The sequence below is a fragment of the Vipera ursinii genome (genome assembly GCF_947247035.1).
Source record: "Vipera ursinii genome assembly, chromosome: 4".
In the NCBI taxonomy this organism is placed as follows: domain Eukaryota; kingdom Metazoa; phylum Chordata; class Lepidosauria; order Squamata; family Viperidae; genus Vipera; species Vipera ursinii.
This window is the reverse complement of record NC_139514.1, coordinates 54,025,597-54,041,796: the sequence shown is the minus strand read 5'-3', so window position 1 is coordinate 54,041,796 and position 16,200 is coordinate 54,025,597. Positions and strand designations below refer to the sequence as shown.

The 16,200-nt window shown below is 37.7% G+C and overlaps 1 protein-coding gene across 2 annotated transcripts in view; it reads left to right on the top strand.

The window, feature by feature from the left end:
- BRWD1 (bromodomain and WD repeat domain containing 1) overlaps positions 1-16,200 on the top strand; it is an 82,303-nt gene that overhangs the window by 25,997 nt on the left and 40,106 nt on the right. For both annotated transcript variants that reach the window (XM_083361422.1, XM_083361421.1), the window contains exons 17-21: positions 66-291; positions 3,906-4,091; positions 13,805-13,988; positions 14,762-14,855; positions 15,271-15,411. In XM_083361422.1, coding sequence (XP_083217548.1) covers positions 66-291; positions 3,906-4,091; positions 13,805-13,988; positions 14,762-14,855; positions 15,271-15,411 — 831 coding nt within the window. The remainder of the gene's footprint in view (positions 1-65; positions 292-3,905; positions 4,092-13,804; positions 13,989-14,761; positions 14,856-15,270; positions 15,412-16,200) is intronic.

The window sequence follows — 16,200 nt, the reverse complement described above, 5'->3', positions numbered from 1 at the left end:
TGTAACATACCTAGTTTAGATATAGTTAATAAAGTTAATTATATGTAAGCTTCATTGTTTTCTAGATTCCTGATCAGATGTTCTTCCACACTGATTATCGACCATTGATTCGAGATTGTAACAATTATGTCCTAGATGAGCAGACACAGCAGGCACCCCACCTCATGCCTCCTCCGTTCTTGGTAGACGTAGATGGGAATCCCCATCCGACAAAATACCAGCGATTGGTACCAGGAAGAGAGAATTGTGCAGATGAACATTTGATTCCTCAACTGGGATATATAGCAACAAGTATGAAAGCAATATTTAAATCTATGACAAATCCCATCTTTGGGATTGGTAAAACCTGATAAAATGTTATATAAATATATTGTTTTCAAATTGTACTCCTATTACATTCACAATGTTGTTGTACTAGTATATTCAAGCTATAAAATATTAATGCTTTCATTGGATTAGAGCCAGATAACTGGATTAATCTTTACTCATGCTAGAGACCTAAAATAAGAGACTAGTGGTGTAAGCCATGGTCTTCAAATGCACAGGGATTAAAGTGCTCACAGTTTTACACTTGTGTTTGGATAGTTCAAATAGGAAGACTTTTATAGTCTCATTTGCCTTATCTAGCTTTGCAAATCTGTCTTTGTTTTCCCTATCACCCTAATAGGTTTGCTAAAGGAAAGCTACCTTTATATCCTTCATTTTTTTTTACAAGCTGGAATCTTTGCTTAATTTCTAAAACGTTTACAAAAGTTATCTTCAAACCTCTGTGGAACAACATCATTCCATTTACTTAGGAAATTGTTTTTCCTGTGATGCTTATTTCAGCATGAAAGATACCAACATTCCTTTACTGAGACAGTCTTGGAATTTTCAATAGATGCTATTGATTATACTTATGATATATATTTTATATTCTCAAAATGAACATAGATTTCCCCAGAATTCAAAGCTCCTTTGTACAATAAGCAGTATGAAAAATCTTTTTAAGTTTCAGTTGTGAAACTGAAATGTGAAATGTTACATTTTAAATTGCCAGACTACTTTTTGAAGATTCCAGTGGTGCTCCAACCTTGAAACTGAATATGTAAAACAGCCAATAAAATTATGAGATGGAAATTCCACAAAATTTTAACTTGAAACATTTTGCACACTCTATATCCATCATTTTGTCTCCTTTGCAGGAATTATAGTTGAGGCTTTAAAAAAATTACATGAGAAAGTACATCTCAAAAGAACGTTCAGTTCTCACTTTCTGTGTTCCATTAAATTTCATTTAATTTTGCTTTCACATTAAAAACCATTTCTCATAGGTGTGTCTTTGGAAGAAGGGTCTTTTAACAATGTTTTTTTTTAACTACTTGGGTGTTTTTGTAGCAAGATTTGCCTGGTTACATCTTGACAAAAATGATGTTACTCTTAAAAGATATTCATTTAGACAAGTGGGCAACTTAAATCATTTTTCATTTTAGCAAAATGGCTGTGTTTATGTCTTGCCATATTCCCCATAGTAGCCACTTTGTGATAACATTAATTGCAAAAGAATGAAGATTCTAGATATATCCATAGGCAACAAAAAGGTTTGATTCCTGGCCTGCCTTCCTATGCACTTTCTCAGTGGTTACTTTTTGCCCATTCTTGAAAAGGTTATTTTTCTAAGTTTGCCCAGTATATATATTTTTTATGGAAAGAAGAATTGAGAAGCCTTTATACAATTTTCTTAGGGGTAGAGGAAAGTAACATTGAATGATTATCTCCTAACAGTAGGCAAGAATAACTTTCAGAATAAATATTTATGTGAAGGGATAGGAGAGTTCTGGATACTTCTAAAGCAGGGGTCCCTGATCCATGGACTAGTACCTCGCCGCAGCATGCCAGCAACCAGTCCACACAAACAAAGCCCCATCTGCGGGATGCAGGCAGCAAACAAAACCATGGCCCCCTCCGGTCTGTGGAAAAACCTCTCTCCATGGAACCGGTCCCTGGTGCCCAAAAGATTGGGGACCTCTGTTCTAAAGTACAAGCTCCATTATAATTAGCTGTACATGTTGACACTATGGAGAATTGTATACCTCCAGATATTATATATCTGATACTTGCCATCAGATATATTACCATCCAAATGTAATAATTTGTTCAGGATGTTTTAATTTGAAATTTCGTATTGAGAAGAAGTGCCAAAGAATGTTCAAACTATTACACCATTGCACTCATTTCACATGCTAGTAAAGTTATGCTTAAAATCCTGCAAGCTAGACTCCAGCAGTATGTGGATTGAGAACTACCAAAAGTACAGGCAGGATTTCAAAGAGGCAGAGGAACTAGAGATCAAATTGCCAACATTTACTGGATCATGGAGAAAGCTAGGGAGTTCCAGAAAAACATCTACTTCTGCTTCATTGACTATGCTAAAGCCTTTGATTGTGTGGATCACAACAAACTGGCAATTTCTTAAAGAGAGGGGAGTACCAGACCATTTTATTTGTCTCTTGAGAAACCCATATTCAGGTCTAGAAGCAACAGTGAGAACTGGACATGGAACCACTGATTGGTTCAAAATTGGGAAAGGAGTCTGGCAAGGCTGTATACTGTCGCCCTTCCTATTTAACTTATATGCAGAGCACATCATGAGAAAGGCAGGGCTAGATGAATCAAAAGTTGGAATTAAGATTGCCGGGAGAAATATTAACAACCTAAGATATGCAGATGATACCACTCTAATGGCAGAAAGTGAAGAAGAATTAAAGAGCCTCTTGTTGCAGGTGAAGAAGGAGAGTGCAAAAGTTGGGTTGAAACTGAACATTAAGAAAACCAAGATCATGGCATCCGGTCCTCTCAATTCCTGGCAAATAGATGGGGAAGAAATGGAGGTAGTGACAGATTTTATTTTCCTGGGCTCCAAGATCACTGCAGCCAAGAAATTAAAAGACGCTTGCTCCTGGGGAGGAAAGCCATGGCAAACCTAGACAGCACACTAAAAAGCAGAGACATCACCCTGTCAACAAAAGTGCGTATAGTCAAGGCTATGGTCTTCCCAGTTGCAATGTATGGCTGTGAAAGTTGGACCATAAGAAAGGCTGAGCGCCAAAGAATTGAGACCTTTGAATTATGGTGCTGGAGAAGACTCCTGCGAGTCCCTTGGTCTGCAAGGCGATCAAACCGGTCAGTCTTAGAGGAGATCAACCCCGACTGCTCTTTAGAAGGCCAGATCCTGAAGTTGAAACTCAAATACTTTGGCCACCTTATGAGAAGGAAGGATTCACTGGAGAAGAGCCTAATGCTGGGAAAGGTTGAGGGCAATAGAAGAAGGGGACGACAGAGAATGAGGTGGCTGTATGGAGTCACTGAAGCAGTAGGGTTGAGCTTAGATGGACTCCAGAAGATGGTAGGCCTGGAGGAACGTCCATGGGGTTGCGATGGGTCCGACATGATTTCACAATTAACAAAATTAAGTAGGAGATTGAGCTTCTTTGTTCTTTGAAGAAGAATGCATCATCTTTCTGATTTTTTTATTTTATTTTGGCATATCATTTCAATGCCCCAGTTATGAAGAAAGTTCTTGGATAAGAAGCGAAATGTTTTCAAAGAAAAAACCCAGAAAGTCCAGTTGCCTTTTGAAAAAGTACCTTTGGGAGAATCATGAACAGGATGATTGAAAATTCATTTGAATATTATAATTTTGTGTACTTCTAATATATAAAGGAAGTGGGGTCTAAGTGAACAAATAGTATCAACATTTGATGCTTGCTCAGAAAAGCCAAAAGGGATGAATTCTTTTCCCAAGAGTATAAATGAGCCCTTTTAATTGCATGGGTCTGTAATACTATTGGCAGGTTTTACTGAGAATGGGACCAACATTTAAATCTTTCATGCTGAAATAAATATTTCTTTTTAACTTTTGCAAGGTGATGGAGAGGTTATAGAACAAGTAATAGGACAACAGACTGCTGAGCAGGATGAACAGAGTTTGGAGCCCAGCATACTTGACGGAATGATTAGACAGCTGCAACAAATGCAGGATCAAAGAATTGGCATAGACCAGGATATTGTTCCAGCTAATCCACACTATGGACTAGAAACACCTAGAAGAGGTTGGTACTTTGTTGAAGTTTAGAATAAAGTATTAATTTTTGCTGTTTCCTAGGTTCTTGAATATTTGCTAGTATTTTGAATATTTCTATTGTTAACCGCCAGTGTTTTGTATGTTGTGGTGCAATGGTTAGAATGCAGTATTGCACGCTAACTGCCCACAGCCAGGAGTTCAATCCTGACTGGCTGAAAGTTGACTCAATCTTTTGAGGACAGATTGTTAGGGGCAATATGCTGACATTTGTAAACTACTCAGTGCTGTAAAGTAGTATGGAGTAGTATATGAATCTAAGTGCTATAATGCTAATGCAAGGCTTCAGTAATCTTGAGAGATTCATGGTGGTTAACAACAGAAGTAGGGGCACAGTTTGCATTTTGATGAATCTAAGACTTTTAGAATGTTGTAGATTCTTAAAAGTACATAATTTCCATACTGTGCTAAAGAATTTTTTTATATTTATGAGGGAAAACTGTTCCAGTCTTCAAGCATAGCTCAGATTTAGGGAGAAATATTAATGCTGATATATTTAGAGGAAGTATATTATATTTGAGTGGGGACATTTCACACCTATCTTAAACACTTTGTTTCTTGGGGAACAGATTTGTTGGGTTCACTATATACAACGTATTTCTCTTTGCCTTCTGGTCTTTGGGTTTATTTTTTTATTTTTTATTTTTTTATTGAAAAGTTTTAAAATACATTTTATCTTTCACAATCCCCCCTCCCCCCACCCCTACCTATCCCTCCCTGCCCCTCCCCCCCATTTCCCCCTCCCCCCCCGACTTCCCAGAGCTAAGTACAAGGTATAAAAACAAAGAACAATCATAAACATCCCTATGCTAACAACAATAAACTCTTAAATCTATCGCTCTCTAGCTCATATAAGATAACTACAAGCAATATTAATATTACATATAAAAAGAAAGAAAACAAAAAAAAGAAAGGAAGACTTATTCAAATGCTAAATGAAACTTTTTGGTCCCATATTTGTTCTGGATATAATCAATCCATTTTTTCCACTCCATAATATAACGTTCTTGCGAATGTTCTTTCAAGTAAGCCGAGATCTTTGCCATTTCTGCCAGGTCAGAAACCTTTAGAGTCCATTCTTCTATAGTCGGCAGCTCCTCCTTCTTCCAATATTGACCTATTAAAAGTCTTGCTGCTGTAATTAAATTCAACATCAACTTAGTGTCTACAACAGTAGCATCTGTAATTATGCCCAACAAAAACAATTGCGGACAGAACTTTATCCTTTGCTTAAAGATCTTCTGCATATTCCACCAAATTTTTATCCAAAAAGCCTTAACCTTTTTGCAGGTCCACCATATGTGAAAATATGTTGCATCTTCACCACCACACCTCCAACATTTTGGCTGATAGCTCGGATACATGCTTGCAAGCTTTTTAGGATCTAAATGCCATCTATAAAACATTTTATAAAAGTTCTCTCTTAGGTTCTGAGCTTGTGTAAATTTTACGTTCCTCACCCAGATCTTTTCCCACATATCCATAGTAATAACTTCTTGGATGTTCTGGGCCCATTTTATCATACAGTCTTTAACAAGTTCTGTTTCTGAGTCAATTTCTATCAGTGCAAGATATATCCGTTTGATATGTGCTGGACCCTGATTTCTAATTTGCTTTATCAAATTTTCATCAGTCATTGCAAAACCAATTTTCTGATCTTCTTTCCACCTGGCCCGTAACTGAGTATATTGAAACCAAGTTTGAACAATCTTCTCATCCCGCAAGAGGTTGTACGGCTTCAAACACCAGACATTTCTTTCCAAGCTTAAAATCTCCTTATACTTAGTCACATCATGTTTGAAACCAACGTTTATGTTTTCTATTGCGTGTTTTGGAATTGTCCACAACGGCATCTTGTAACCTAACTTATGTCTATACTTCTTCCCAACTCTCAACAATGCCTGTCTTAAAATATGCACTTTAAACACATTGTCTACCTTCTTATCATACAACAAATATGCATGCCAGCCAAATAACAAGTCATGGCCCTCAAGATTTAATAATCTCTCTTGTGTCAAATTAATCCAATCACTTATTCCTACTAACGCAGCAGCTTCATAATATAATTTAAGATTAGGCATTTTAAGACCACCTCTTTCACGAGTATCCTGCATAATCTTAAGTTTAACTCGTGGCCTTTTCCCTGCCCAAACAAATTTATTGATACCCCGTTGCCATTCTTCCAAATTAAAATCTTTTTTAAGGACCGGTATCATTTGAAATAAAAATAGAAATTTAGGCAGGACATTCATTTTCACTGCTGCAATTCTTCCCAGCAAAGACAATTGCAATTTTTCCCAACTCTCCATTTCTTTTTGAATTTTTCCCCATAACTTTTCATAGTTATTTTTATATAACTTTGTATTAGAGGGTGACAAAAACACCCCCAAATATTTGACCCTTTTAACAATCTCGAATCCAGTTAATCTTTCTAAAAGGGCCTTTTGCGATACTGTCATATTTTTGGCCAGAATTTTAGTTTTTTGTGCATTAACTTTAAATCCAGAAACCTTCCCATATTGCATTATTATCTCCATCAGGTCCACAACAGAGTTTTCTGGCTGGGTCACCGTAACAACCAGATCATCTGCGAACGCTCTCAATCTATAATCCTGATCTCTAATTTGTATACCCTTAATTCTTTCCGAATTCCGTATTTTTACCAATAATATCTCCAATGTTAAAACAAATAATAAAGGTGATAACGGACACCCTTGTCTTGTGCCCTTCTCAATATTATATACTTCAGTCAAACTATTGTTAACTATTATTCGGGCAGTTTGTTTTTGATATAATGCCCTAATTGGTTGCAAAAATTTATCCCCAAAATTCATTTTATCTAAAACTTTCATAAAAAATTGCCAATTCAATTGATCAAAAGCTTTTTCAGCATCTAGAAAAATTAGCGCCGCAGGGATCTGGTTGTTCCTTTCCAAAAACTCCATCACATCAACTATATGCCTCACATTATTTTTCATTTGCCTACCACTAATAAACCCAGTTTGATCCCCATGAATCACCTGTTGCAGAACCCTCATCAATCTGTTAGCTAACACCTTGGCAAATATCTTGTAATCTGTATTTAAAAGTGATATCGGTCTATAGTTTTTAACTTGAGTAGCATCTTGATCTTCCTTCGGAATCAAAGAAATAAAAGCAGTTCTCCAAGACGGAGGCACCTTTCCCCCCCCTCTGAATTGTCTGAAACAGTTCCTTTAACGGCTTTATCAGCTCCAATTGTAGATTTTTGTAATAAGCTGCAGTCAGACCATCCGTACCTGGCGCATTGTCCGCCTTCAGTTCCTTAATTGCTATAAAAATTTCTTCTTCTGTTATCAATTGATTAATCTCCTCCTTTTGTTCTTGCGTAAGAACTGGGATGCTAGCATTCTCCAAATATACATCAATGTCTTTTTCATTAATCTTCTCCTTAGCATATAATGTAGAATAAAAATCCACAAAAGCTTCCTTAATAAGATCCTGTTGAAACACAACCTTTCCCTTATGTTCAATTGTATCTATATTAGAAGCCCTTTGCTTTTTCCTTAGTCTGTAAGCTAGCCATCTACCTGGCTTATTAGCATTGCAAAAAGTATTATGCCTGGCAAACCGCAAATTGGTTGCCACTTGATCAGCCATCAATTTATCAAATTGTCCTCTTAATAGCTTAATAACCTCCTTAGTCTTCACATCCAATGGGTTCAAAATTAGGGCCTTTTCTTTTTCCCTAGTTTCATTCTCCAGTTCTTTCCTTCTGGCTTCCAAAGTACGTCTGTATTTATTATTCATATATATCAACACCCCTCTCATGTAGGCCTTGCTAGCATCCCAAACCATGTCCATAGAGGTATCCTTATTCATATTAATTTCAAAGAAATCCTTCATTTGCTGTTTACATTCTTCCACATTCCTCTGATTTCTAAACAAATTCTCATTTACGCGCCACGAGCGTCTATCCCTATTGTCCTTATTGATCTCTAACCAAACTGGGCTATGGTCAGAAATAGTTCTTGCACAGATCTTTACCTTCTTAATCCTAGAAAAAAAATCATTAGTCAGCAAAATAAAATCAATCCTGGAAAAAGATTGATGTCTGTCAGAAAAAAAAAGTATAATCCTTCTAAAAAGCTTGCAAGTATGTATCCGAATTATCAGCCTAAATGTTGGAGGTGCGGTGATGAAGACGCAACATATTTTCACATATGGTGGACTTGTAAAAAGGTTAAAGCCTTTTGGATAAAAGTCTGGTGGAATATGCAGAAGATTTTTAAACAGAGGATAAAGTTTTGTCCGCAACTTTTTTTGTTGGGAATAATTACAGATGCTACAGTTGTGGACACTAAGTTGATGTTGAATTTAATTACGGCAGCAAGACTTTTGATAGGTCAGTACTGGAAGAAAGAGGATTTGCCGACCATAGAAGAGTGGACTTTAAAAGTTTCCGACGTGGCCGAGATGGCGAAGATTTCGGCCTATTTGAAAGATCACTCGCAAGAACGCTATATTATGGAATGGAGAAAATGGATTGAGTTTATCCAGAACAAGTATAGGGTTAAGAAGTTTCATGTAGCATTTGAATAAGTCTTCTTTCTTTTTTTCTTTTTCTATTTTAGTTTTTCTATATATATCTAATATTACTAAGGTTTGTTTTATCCTATATAAGCTAGAGAGTGATGGATTTTAGAGTTTATGGTTGTTAGTATATGGTTGTTTATGATTGTTTTTTTTATATATACCTTGTATTTAGCTCTGGGAAGTCGGGGGGGAGGGGGGGAGGGGGGAGAGGTAGGGGGGAGGGAGAAGGGAGGGGGAGGGGGGATTTTTAAAGAAAAAATTGTATGTTAAAACTTTTCAATAAAAAAAAAAGTATAATCCTTTTCGTGCGGATGTGTGTCACGCCAGATATCTCGCAGTTCCAAATCGTCCTTCATTTCAAAAAAAGATTTAGGCAATCTAGCATGACTCGGAACACGCTTAAAAGAACCAGCCTTGTCCATCTGTACGTCTAAAACACCATTCCAGTCCCCCATAAAAATAAACGATTTATAATCCAATTGGGTAACCTTTGTGTGAAGTAAACTAAAAAAATCAGCTTGTTGTTGATTAGGAGCATACAATCCAACTAGAAGCATTTTTTTACCTTCTAACAGCAAATCTATCATAACATATCTTCCTTGCTTGTCTGCTTCAATTAGTTCCGCTGTTAGGGTACTTTTAACGTAGACAACCACTCCATTTTTCTTGTTCAATGCAGAAGCAACAAATTGCGTACCCAACCTTAGGTTCGATAAGTACTTTTGGTCCATAACCCTAATATGCGTTTCTTGCAAACAAATAACATCAGTCTTAAATTGTTTTAAATATTGAAAAACTTTCTTTCTCTTCTGTGGTGAGTTTAATCCATTGACATTCCAGGTTAAAAATTTAGTTGCCATGCTTGGCGTCCCGAAGCTCTTGGAGCACATCTTCAATGGCCCCTGAAATTTCCTTGGGCTGTGCTCCTCCCACAGCTTCACTATAGGTACGCTTTGGAAGTTCCATAACTTTCTGCTGGTCTTGCCCTTGTACTTGTCTTGCTCTTCTTAAGGCGGCACGCGTCAACCTCTGCTCTCCAGCAGCAGCCGATGAAGCTATAATTTGATCCCCTCCAGCACCATTCTCCTCTATCTGTCCACCTTCAGCCTCTTGAGGTTTTCCCTCTCCAGATCCTTTTGCAGCTTCCAGGAGTGATAGAGGGGTTGCTTTTAAAACATTGCTGTAGAAATCACGTGCCTGAGTCACTGTAACCAGACGATTACCTTCATGCATCACCACCATTCCGACTGGAATCTCCCATCTGAACTTGATATCACATTTCTTAAGTTCCTGTGCAAGGAATGCAAAATGTTTCCTTCTCCTTAAAATCTTTGGAGGAATCTCTTTTAGAACCAGAACTTCTTGCTCAGCAACCACAAATTTAGTATCATAAGCAGCTTGAATGACTTCATCTCTAGTTGCTCTCTTTGTAAAATAGACCACCACATCTCTAGGTAGCTTCCTCTGCCTTGCAATCCATGAATTTACGCAAAAGATTTTATCTATGCTTCCCTCTATTTCAGATGCTGGCTGGCCCAGTGCTGCTTCCAAAGCCTCAGTGATCAGCTGCTTTAAGTCTTCTTTAGGATTCTCTTTTAAACCTCTGATTCTAATATCATACTGCATCTGATGGTACTGAACAAGACTCAATTCTCCGTCCATTCTATCCCTTATATTTTCATTCTCTTGTACTTCTAATATAGAGTTCTTTTGACTAAGATCCTCCACTTTTTCATCCAAACGTTGCACACATTCAGCCACGCTTTCAATTGTAGACAAAATGTCCACCCTCATTGCACTAAACTTCTCTTCCATCCTCTCCTCCAATTTCTCCTCCAGCTTTGCCATTTTATCATCCATCATATCTGACATTACCTGAAATTGCTTTGCAAAGGCATCTTGTAAGTCCTTAAGCGTCAATGCCAGAGGAGGTGCAGGAGGAAGCAAAGCTTGCAACGAAGTCTGTTGCACCGGGGAAGTTCCCGCACTCCGAAGAACTTTAGAGGAAGATTTAGCCGCCATCTTGCCCAACTTTCACTTATTGCGTACTTTCACTTTAAGGCTATAAAATCCATTGAGCCAGGGAGTAAAAATAAAAGTCCACTTCACCTTGACCTCCTGTACCGCTCTGCCTGCACTTTGTTACTCAAAAGTCTTTCCTTCTGGCAGGGGTGGTTGCTAACGCCTGGCTCTGCTCCAAAATTCACAGAGCAGAGACACTGCGCAGCTCGGAGCTAACCCAGGCTTCGGGGGGGCTCAATCCTTCAGCCGCCCAAACTTTCAGCTCAGGCGGCCCCGGAGAGCTCAACCCCTACCTGGGGCCTCACCCCCTCCTCTTCTCCCGAGGAGGGGGCTTCAAATCTACCTAAACAGCTGATCGGCGCTGTTTTAGGTGGATAAACACAGCTGCGAAGCGGACAGCCCGGAGCCAGCTGTCTTCGGCGCCGCGGCACCACCGGAAGTCCGTCTTTGGGTTTATCTTTTATTTGAAACACTTCATAATAAATTTTATCCTAAAATGTTAAAATTCATTTTCTTTTAAATTTTCTTTATAGACTATTATCTTAAGACTTTATTATTTCCTAATCCAAATAATTGGACTACATACTAATTCATGCAATATATTGTTATATAATTTTAACATTTGTGTTGTAACTATTATAGCAGTTAATCATCTTTTATATGGTATTCTGTGGTTTGCTTTTTACTCCCTGTACTTCGTATTTTTTTAGTGGTTCTCTAGATGTTCTATGTGCATGGTCTTTATGAAATATTTGATGTATTTGTTATTTTCATCCTAATTCATTATTTAAATGTATTTTATCATCCGACTGTGTTCTTGTTATATCTAAACTCTCTGCAACTAAAATTAATGTATTTCAAACATTGCTTTACACTTCTTGGAAATTTTCTTTTTTTCTTAAATTTTTAGTCTGGAATTGTTTAAGCTCTGGTTATATTCCAAAAACCCAGCTCAATACTAAACTAATAATATGGGGAAAATTCATAGTGCAAGTTAAAAAAAATCATCCATATGAAAAAGTGCCTTTTGGACTTGAGTACATAGTACTTAATTATCTCCAAATGTTCAGATGCTGTTCAGATGGCTGTCTGTCAATCCTAACTAATACCACATAAAATGTAATCCATTTTACCTTGTTTAGATGAGGCAATGCAAAGTCTGGAGGGTTATGTTAGGTTATCCAGAACAATTACTATGAATTCTGAATTGATCAGCTCCCCATAATTCTTCTCTAGAGCAGGGCTTTTCAACCAGTGGTACGGGTACCACCTGTGGTACATTGGCACCTGGCAGGTAGTACGCGATCATCCTAGAAAAGTAGTGGGGGAGGGGAATGAGCTGAACCTGTGGCAGTACCACACAAGCCTGAGCGAGAGATGGCTGGAGCTGCAGGGCTGTCAGGGCTCAGCAGAAGCGCCAGCTGGAGCTCGGTGCTGATCCCGGTGCTTCTGCTGAGCCCAAAAGAAGCGTCGATCAGCTGGAATGTTGCAGCATCTCCAGGGGCTTGTGATTTACATTCAGATGCTTGGCAACTGATTCATATTTATGACAGTCAGAGTGTCCCAGGGTCATGTGAAGTGCTCAAAACCTGCTGCAATCACCCAGCAGAGGAGGGGGAAATAAAAACCAAACACCCCCCACCAATCCTCAACAGAAATGCTCACAACAATGAAAACCTCGGACAGGAGGAAGAGCGCCACCAGGCAGGCAGGCAGGTGTCTTGCTCGGCTGTGGCTTGGGGGGCACTTTTTTCAGTGCCATTGTAACTTCGAACAGTCACTAAGCGAACTGTTGTAAGTCGAGGACTACCAGTACTTCATCACTTTTTTTCCTTTTTTTCTTTTTCTTTTGGTCATCAAGTTTTTGACACCTTGCTAGGCGACTGGTGGTACTCAGATGTTGCCATATCCTAAAAGTGGTACAATGGGTGCAAAGGTTGAAAAGCCCTGCTCTAGAGCAAGAAAGAGCCAGTATTGTCAGTGCTTCATACAATGACTTCCCATAAGGAGACCATAAGATAATGGTCTCTGGTGGGTTTTAGAGCTCTGGGAGCTGAGAGAAAGCCTATCTGTCCAAATTGAGGTTCAAAACCTTCAAAAGGATACTGTTTTTGCATATTTCCTTTCTTAATCACTTTTGAAAATTGCTTGTTAATAGCTTTTTGGATATGAAGAACCTTTAGAAAGGCAAGTTTCATTATACTAGATGAATTTGCACTGATTCTATCCTTGACAAAAGTTTTATGCAAGTTTAAGGACTTAAAAAAATCTTATTTTTCAATAAAAGCAAAAAAAAGTAATTATAGAATTGATTTTGGAAAGCTATAAATGGATTAAAGGGCCAGAGAGACTTGAAATAACGGAATCATAAGGCTGGAAAGGACCTCAGAGGTCCAGCCCCTTGCCCAATATATGAGTTGAAACTAACTTTATGAAACCTTCCTGTGTGAAAATATTGATAATTTTGGGGGGGAAAAACATGACAAGATTTTGAAGGTTGATACTGGAAGACACTGGAAAGAACTAAGATTGCAATTAAAGGAGAAGATATGCATTAACATTGAATGAAGCAAAAATACCTGGAAGAATTCAAGATTATTTAGGAGCAATATTCTCAAAAATTACTTTTAAAATTACCTTCCATTATAAAAAGTAAAAAAGAAAAAGGATTATTGAAGAGGAAGAATTTTTTTTGGGGATAAAATAGAAACTGAGGCTGATTCGAACGTGGATCTTGACTACGACTGAATAATGAGGCTCTCAATAGATAAGATCTCTTCTTTCCATATCTTATTTTTCTTGAAATATTAGAGAAAGAGATAAGTTACTGAAATTGTTTGTACTTGTCGATGAAAAATGTAGAATTTTATTCTTTGTATGTCTTTGTTATTATTTCTTCTTTTTCTCTGTATTTTTGGAATATTTGTATTAGTTTTTATTAGTTTTTTTAATCTTTGTATTTATAAACCTCAAAAAAAAATTAAATAAATGCTGGAGTGTGGTAATAGGTATATCATCCATCAGAAGATACTAAAGTTTTTGTTCCAAGAATATAAGTTCACTTATTTTTCATGCATCTTTTTGAAGATTTCCGCAGGTTAAGCTCAGATATCCAGTCACCTCCTAATATTGGTCTGAGACGTAGTGGTCAAGTTGAGGGTGTACGTCAGATGCACCAAAATGCTCCAAGAAGTCAAATTGCTACAGAAAGAGATCTTCAGGCTTGGAGACGAAGAGTAGTTGTTCCAGAAATAACATCCAGTGTATTTAGGTGAGCAGACTCATTAAGCTAAAAACCTGTTGAAATTAACTACAAGCACTTTTGCTCCTTTATTTTAGTTTGTACCACAGACACAACAATATTGTTGTTCTTAGGCGTTATTTATCTCTTGGACTGATTTAGATATCATTTTATAATAACACTTGTATTACTATAGATCAGACATGTCAAATACAAGGCCCGGGGCCCGGATTCGGCCCGCGAAGTGGTTTCATGTGGCCCGCGAAGCCATCCTGGAAACAGTGAGGGAACGGCCCCCACTGCCTTGGCCCTGTCCGAGAGACCCTCCTTCTGCCAGAGACCCTCAGATCTGCCCCGCTCCTGCCCAGGCCCCCATAGGCACCCTAGATGTGAACGATGTAGAGCTGGCCACGCCCACCCAGTAAGCCATACGCACTCTAGCCACGCCCACCCAGTAGGCCACACCCACCCGGCCCCCTGAGGGCAACCGCAATGCTGATGTGGCCCTCAGTGAAATTGAGTTTGACACCCCTGCTATAGATACACTTTCTAGTCTTTTCCAGTAAAAGGAAAAACAGAGCTTTTATGATCTAAATTAAAAAGTTCTGGAGCTGGATTTTTTTTCATCTTTTTTTAGTCAAATAAACTATGACTCTAAAATAAGCATTAACTGAAGAACCATTTTTGTATAAGGGAAACTAATTTGTAGTTGTTAGTTGTCTTAGAAATACACCTTAGCAATAAAGTAGTAACCTTTCATATTTGAGGGTTTTTTCTGACAAGTTTTCAAAATAATTTGTTAGAAATCAGGAAGAATATAGGATTGCAAAAGGAGAAGAAGAAAAACGGCTGTATACAATTGAGCAGAAAAGGAAGCTGTTTCAGTCTTCAGAAAAGGTAAGAAATCCCTGACTTTTGAGATGCATAATTAACACATGTAATTTAAAAAGCCTAGCTTGTTAAATGTGGAAAAATATGGCAGTTAAAAATCCAGACAAATCTATCTCTTTTGCTTGGCTGCTTGAAGTAATGTTAAATTATGTATCATTGCAGCTAAGAATAAATAGATTTAAATAAAATGTTATGAAAGCAAGAATACATGCTGTGGGCTGTACTTTAGTGAACCAGCGTAAACCATGAAGAAATAATGTGGATAAATTGGCTTTTCCTGTACTTAAGTCTATTATACTATTTTTGAAGCAAATGTCCAAAGGATGTCTCCTTTCTGATTGAACTGAATCCATTATTTCAGTGACGGTTATTTCAACTCCTGAGGTTTTTTCTTCTTCTTCTCAAAATGTCATTAATTCAGAGTGACTCTGAAGATTCATTGATGCAATCTAAGAGAAGACTTTTCAGACGTAAATTTGCATCATATCAATTGCGGAACAACATTGAACAATCTGATTCTTCCAGTGAAGATGTGGGTGATGGTTTTGGATTCATCGAACAGGTAAGCAGTTTTGGTTTACCTTAATGACTCATACAACCAAAAATTTTGACTTTGATTTCTAGAAGTTCAGACTATTACCTTTAAAGATAGGATAGATTGTTTAACTAGGCATTTTGCTGTGTTGAACTATATAATCACTTTATGATAATACATCATAGTTATTACATAGCCATTTAAATGAACTGATAAATTTGTTGTAGAGGTAATCCAATTGATAACTAATTTAGATGTACTAAATTCATATAGGCTGAAACTTGTAGACTAGTAGAGACAAACCTGAATGTGATATTTTATAATACTACCACTTTTATACATGGTGTATCTCAGCAGCAATTGGACTTAACATAAACTGCCATTCTGGTCACCAGGCAGTGGACCCATCAGGAAAGGGTTAAATCAGTCAGAAGGCAGAGTTAAGATTTCTGCATCCTGTACAAGTAACCACTCCCTACTTTAGAAATTCCCTAGATGGGATCTATCAGGTCTACCTTCTGGTGTTGGAAAAGGCAAGATACAATAAGTGCAACTGTTTTTCCTTTACACTGGAAAATCTGGTTTGAATGCAGGATTGGTCCTGGTTCAAGATTTGGACATACTGGAAGGTACTATGGTTCTTGTTAGCCTCACTAGGTACACCAGACTAAGAAATCATCTCCATAGGATGGCCAAAATTCTTCATATTAAGGCTGGCTATAATAACAGAATCTTGCAAATCTGATTGTGCTTTACTACCTTTTCTTTATGTTTTAAAGAGTTAAGGAGGTATTAGAGCTGTTTCTGAATGTCATC